Genomic DNA, 6,608 nt, shown 5'->3' with positions numbered 1-6,608 from the left:
GCCTTCGTAAGTACAAAGAGAAAGGAAAACGATTTAAAGTGATTTAAATGTATAACCTAAACGAATAAAAACTGATAAAAATCTGCATTTGAGAACATATCGCGATCGCATGTCATAAAACAATATAAGCTGTGTCTAAATTCACTGCTAACGCTAAAATTCTATAATTTACAATTTACATTATGTACACTATATATTTTCAATACTGACAAAATTTTGGAACACAACTATTGAGCCAAATTTTTAAATAATATTATCAACTGGAGTTGTAACGCAATAATGCCGTTTGTTTTCATATCTACTTATATACATCTATATTATCTATAATTTATAACATTAGAGTAAACAAAAAAAATATTATTCAACTTATAAATACACGGAAAGAATAGTTTTGCTAAAATATTTAAAAATGTAGCTAGATACAGATCTGAAAATAATTTTGTTAAATCATCAAAATAATTATGTACGATACCGAAGCTGGTTGCTATAATAATAAAACTTTTTGCAGCATTAACATGAATGATTAAATTGTACATAATTGATTTGATAGTTGAACAAAATTATTATTACTATAGAACTTGTTATTATAATAAGCTAACCATTTAACTTGTTAACTGAATATATGTTTAACTTGTTATTATAGGAACTTCGGTACATCTTAATACTTGAAAAGAGCGAATAAGATAGGCAACAATAATCGCTTTTCTCAAAAATATTAGGATGTATGTATTAATTAATCTAAAAAAAATATTTCAATATTTTCAATAAATCCCATGTCAAGAATTTATTTTGTTAATTGAATATCAATTATGATCTGATTTCAAATAACTTCGATTTTAAATTGCTAAAAACGTTTGAACCGTTTGAACATTTCAAAATGTCGCGGCGTTAAGAAATTTTCCACGCCAGTGGGTGTGCAAGACTAAACGGTCACGTGACCCAAATTTGTAGTTACCGATCAGTTAGCATCGCGTCATCGCGCCTCGCCCGTGCGTAATCAAAAAGCAATAGTTTCCGCGGTTTTGCTTTTAGCCGAGATTCCGTCTCGGCTAAATTTCGCGTACGTGTATTCGGAGTATCGGAATATCGGATTCAGTTCAGTGATGAATCGTCGCAGAGTGACAATCGGTCCTTGTATAACCGCCATCAGCGCGTATCTCGAACATTCGCGATTGACGTTCGTCGTATTGTCTCGTTCGTTTTTTTAAAAAATGTACGAGCTACATATTCCTTCATATTCCAGCAATATGGAGTACAGAGGACTAAGAAGAGAAATAAGGATTAACGGAAGGGTATTTAACAGCGGGAGATCGATCAGCGCGCGTTCAGCTACCGGTAAGTTCTCGCACGTTATTTTTCGACTTGAGTTTTTCCATCGCATGTTGTTTTGCTGCATGTTTTCCTGAATTACCTGGAATCGTTGGCAAGAGTCGCGTCACCCATCTCCCTCTCTCTGCCGCTCATCGCCGTTTTTTCAACGCTTGAACGCTTAGACGATGCTAACAATTTAAGTCAAAACAACCTGTGCGTTAGATCGCACTCTTTATCTGATTTCAGCGAAATAATCGGCACGAAATCTCGTAACAAGTCACAAGCTGTGGAAGTGAAATGCCTAGAAATATTTAGGAGTAGATATTTCGTTTATTCAGAAATATATCTTGGGAGTACATCTTTTCTTAAACGACACTTATAAAGATTTAATTAACTTTTAATACACATCTTTAAGTCATTCCTGTCTTGCTCATTTCTTTTGTTTGAAAGAGCACCTGGTTAAATACCGGTCTCTTTTCTATTCCTAAAAAAAAGTTTGGCATCTAAAGAATAAATTTTTTTTGTACGTTACCGGCCTCGTGCGTATCTTTTAACTGGTTATAACAAAGTTTATCTCTAGATCACAAATAATCCAACGTGTGTACAGAGTGTATGTTTTTTGTAACTAAAAAAAATTTCTTTTTTCTTCATTTTCAACTCTCAGTTATATTGCGGAAATATTTCGTGAATTATTAAAAAAAATAATTTAATCTTAAAACAATTATTATTTAGCCTTTAATAAACGCGATTTTTAGTACTCTTATTCTAAATGTTGTCTGTAATGTTATAAAGAACATTTTCTTAATAAATATTAGCTTTTTAACACAATAGCAATAATAAAATGTATTGTTTAAAATGTAAATGCAATATATCTTTAATTTATAGCCATTTATGCATATTAAAAAAAGCATCATTTTCAGATTACTCAATAACTAAACTTTTTGGACAGCCGACACTTAAACTGTTTTTTTTTCTTGTAATTTGGAATGAAAATCAATTTTAAGATATTGAACCATATTTTTCTTTTAAACATTTTTATTTCAAAGTTTTACATTTTTATATGAAACAGTGCATTTTTCTCATTTCGTTAACTATATTTAATTGCAACAATTTGTTATGAATATTTAATTGCACAAATACTTTCTACAGGTGTCAAAATATTATGTAAAAATTATTTAATAATTTATATATACTTGTAAAAGTAATAAAAATTAAGCCAGGAATGACTGGATATGTGTATTAAGAGTTACCGGTTATCGACTGCAATAAGAGGAAAGAAAATAGGAATATAATTATTTACGAATGTAAACAATAATAATAATTTCTGAAATAGATGACGTCTAGTGTAGTAAAATTTTTTTTTAAATAGAAGAGAGAGAGTAATAAAAGTTTAATTAATAATATAATAGTTTAATTTACAATTACATTAGTTTAACTACATTATGAAACATGCTAATTATTATATAAATTAGAATTCGATTTAAAAATATGAAATATAGTATAACGAGATTATTAAGTAATTAAATAAATATAAGTTTAATAATGATGACAATGATTTTTAATATACAGAATGTTTGAGACTTTCCATACAAACTTCTTTAGAAATGAAGGGAAGTGGAAGGAAGGAAGGAAAATCTTTTTATATTTAGTAAATATTCTTGGCAAAAATAAAAATCAGAGCATAAGTCGAATGTAAAGGGAGAGAAATAAAAACATAAACGAAACGTAAAACAAGTTTACGCTTCTTTTCATTGTTTCGATTTTTGCCTTCTATTGTAGAAGTTGCGTTTATGCTTTTGTTACTTTTCCTTTAAGTTCCCTTCACGATTTATACTCCGATTTTTATTTTTGTCAGAGATTTTGTTAGTATTGTTCAAACGATTATTAAAATTTGGTTTATTTTTTTCAGTGTGCATAATTCGATCAAGATGCGATTGAATTTATAATTCTGAAATTATAATTTATACAAATTTTATTATGTCTAGATTATATAATTATCATCTATTAGCGTAAATGCGAGAATCGATAATATTTATGAATATATATCACAAAATAAGATAAAAGTGACTATTATTAAAGTATAAAATTTTTCCGAATTAAAACAATCTTATAAAAGAATAAACAATTACGTATATATTTATTGATGTGTGATACTAGATGTGTGTTGATGGTTATATATCTAATGACAAAGTACCGCGGATACTTTTTAGATGACCCAATATATTTAAATACTTATCATAATAAATCATTTAGCAATCAACATTGTATATGTACGAAGATTGTCAGAGTTATCTTTAATTAAAAGTATCTCTCACAGTCTTTTATTTAAAATGTATTCAAGAGTTCTTTAACAGGTATCTTTCTTTACTCAAGATATATGTTCAAGAATTGCTTTTGCAATTATATATTTTTTAATATATTTTTTTCAAGAAAAATACTCGAGAGAATTATTATTTAAAAAAATGTTTATTATTAATAGTCGATAATCGATTCGAAGTAGTTCCGTTGCTCTGCCGTCAGAGTACGCTATCGGTACTGTTTATGTGGCTATTTGGTGCGACTGCTGTGCACAATATGGCGCCGGCGATTACCAACTAAAGGCGAAGGACAATTGGCGGGAAATCGTTTGGTTGAGAATGAGTGCTACTCGCTGATTCTGACTTTTATGCCATAAGGCGATTTTTTAATTAATACAAACTTGACTAATTATTAAATACAAAGATTACAAAATAGAGACGTGATTGCGTGCGTAATACGGCTCGGATATCGGTATTGCGTCGCGGAGTTACAATACAAGAACTATGAAAATATACTCCGAGTAATTATCCGATGACGTTAACAATTATCACAAGACATGAACGGTGATCGGTATCGATCTCGCAGTATACACAAAATAATTCGGAACCTTAACTTCTGAGTTCCAACTTACTGACTATCGCAGCGACTCATACGAGGTCCGCACGCGGCACGCCATGACACCAGAGAAAGCGAAAGAAAGAAGAAACGGAAAGAAGGACCAACCTCAGCGCCGCAACTGGCGTTCGCAGCGCCGTAGCTAACGCTCGCAGCGCCGCAACCAACGTTCGCAACGCCACATTTAGCTGGTCTCATATTTCCATCCGGTCAATAATTCGAGATGTTTCCACATGGAAACGTGGTTGGAGTCTACTAACAAAGTTGCGTTGCTGCGTAATCGTTGCTACCTGCAGCGATAGCGAGGTACTCATTTGACGTGACAATTATTGCAATCTTTTTTTTGCAAAATAAATTGTGATACGCGTAAATTTAAACGAACAATGACGAAAATGGAGGACCAATTTGATGGAATGTTGCTGGCATTGGCACAGCAACATGAAGGTGGTGTGCAGGACGTAAGTAATTTTCTTGTTTGAGGTTATCTCGCGCGATGAAATATTTATATTTTCATAAGTCTGTCCAAAAGATACGAAGATTTCGCTTTTCTTTTTTAGTTACTTGATACTTTCTTCAGTTTTCTTGCGAGAAAAACAGATTTTTATACCGGTGGTGGCGAAGGAGCAGCTGAAAAGGTAATTGTGTATGCGAAAGATAACAAAATTATTTTCTTTTATTATCATTCAAAACGGTTCCAAATTGACCGGATTTGCTCTTTTCATGTGCAGCTTGTAATGAGCAAATTCAAAAAATATGAAGCCGGTGCTCTCGCTAAAGCTGCTTCTGATAAAGCGGAAAGAACAGAGCAAGAGAGAAGGCGTAAGGAGAGACAGGAGAAGAAAAGAAAAGAAGAACAAGCGGAAGAAGAGAAAATAGACAATGATTCTAAAATAGTTGAATTAACCGATGAACAAGCTGTTAAATTACAAGAAGAAATAGACAACAAGGTTTATATAGTGAAATACTATAATTTTTATTTTGCTTTATGATTTTTTAGTTATATTTGAAGATAATCGATGGTCTTTCAAATAAAATTATCGCGTATTATTTGAGACATGTTCTATTATTCACTGCATGCAGAAAATCTATAGTCACATATACTATAGATTTTCAATATTTGCAGTGAATAACATAACCGTAGTGTCGATTATATGCGTATTTGTTCGTATCTGCATATCGACTGATTAACTTTACACTCTTTGGATCAGCTTATCTGTTAATATTTGTATGTATTTTTGTTTGTATTTTCTTATTAATATTTTAAATCTTTTCTTTTATTTCATAATATTCAAAAAGACATTTTAAATAATTGCCTATTGTTGAACCATCAATATATTATTATCATATATAGTAAAGAAAAATATAGAAGCGAGAGAGTCCATCTAGGATTTTAAACTTTTAAAAACTTGTGTAAAAATGGAAAAAATATTGACATTCTGTTATACTTATACAAGCCGATCCATGGATGTGTATATCTTTATGTGTGTCTTGCTTCAAGATGTATCTAAAATATATATATTGAAAACTTTATTTGACATTAGTACTGTGGCTATGTAATCGCGTATCACAGTTTTTTTTAAAGATATCAAAGGCATTATAAATTATATAATACTCTATTACATTTTTTTTTGTCGTACAGAAATTAGCAAATGCTGCTGTGGCAGGATCTAGCAACGGTACTAGTGATAGCGCTACAAATGAAAAAAATACAGATTTGAATAACGGCAACGTATCTGATGAGGAAGAAGATGAAAAGGAGAAAAATAAACTAAAGCCTAACAGCGGTAATGGTGCAGATATGCCGAATTACAGATGGACACAAACTCTTGGAGAAGTGGAGGTAAGTGCTTATAGAGTTATATTTTTTATATGATCAACTGCATATGTGGCGTGCCGAAACATTTTTTTTTATACATTTATAAAAGTTAGAAAAGTATTTTCAAATATCAAATTTTTGTTCTTTGTTTATAAGCAGCAATTTGGATTTATTTTAATTTCGATAGCAATAGTCGAGTTATCGAAATATCGAAATTGTGGCTAATAAATAGTAAAGCTAATAGATTAATTAATAGATTAATATGCTGATAGACTACTGTTTCATAAAATTCTTTTAATTCGAAAAATTTTATATTATTTGTATGTTCTTAAATTGCATATGAATTCGCGTTTACACCAATAAATGATTATCATGCAATCTAGGCATAATAAAATTTATATAAATTTTATGAAATTTATAAATTTAGTCAAATTCTGAATTACATATACAGGGTTGGCCATATTCGACGGAAAGATGTTTTTTTTTTTCAATCATGGGAAACGTCGTTACTCGATCTAACATCTCTGTCAAAAGTTACAGTGTTTGCCAGATCTTTCCGTCGAATATG

The 6,608-nt window shown here is 30.7% G+C and overlaps 1 protein-coding gene across 1 annotated transcript in view; it reads left to right on the top strand.

Annotated features, from left to right (window-relative positions):
- The first annotated feature begins 4,378 nt into the window (after nucleotides 1-4,378).
- The window catches only part of nudC (nuclear distribution C, dynein complex regulator), a 90,836-nt gene continuing 88,606 nt past the window's right edge, over nucleotides 4,379-6,608 (top strand). Inside the window, exons 1-4 of the mRNA XM_011065478.2 lie at nucleotides 4,379-4,682; nucleotides 4,782-4,859; nucleotides 4,953-5,171; nucleotides 5,864-6,064. Coding sequence (XP_011063780.1) covers nucleotides 4,608-4,682; nucleotides 4,782-4,859; nucleotides 4,953-5,171; nucleotides 5,864-6,064 — 573 coding nt within the window. The 5' untranslated portion in view covers nucleotides 4,379-4,607. The remainder of the gene's footprint in view (nucleotides 4,683-4,781; nucleotides 4,860-4,952; nucleotides 5,172-5,863; nucleotides 6,065-6,608) is intronic.

Source organism: Acromyrmex echinatior, chromosome 2 (genome assembly GCF_024713525.1).
Source record: "Acromyrmex echinatior isolate Ae372 chromosome 2, ASM2471352v2, whole genome shotgun sequence".
In the NCBI taxonomy this organism is placed as follows: domain Eukaryota; kingdom Metazoa; phylum Arthropoda; class Insecta; order Hymenoptera; family Formicidae; genus Acromyrmex; species Acromyrmex echinatior.
This window is presented reverse-complemented; position numbering and strand designations above follow the sequence as displayed.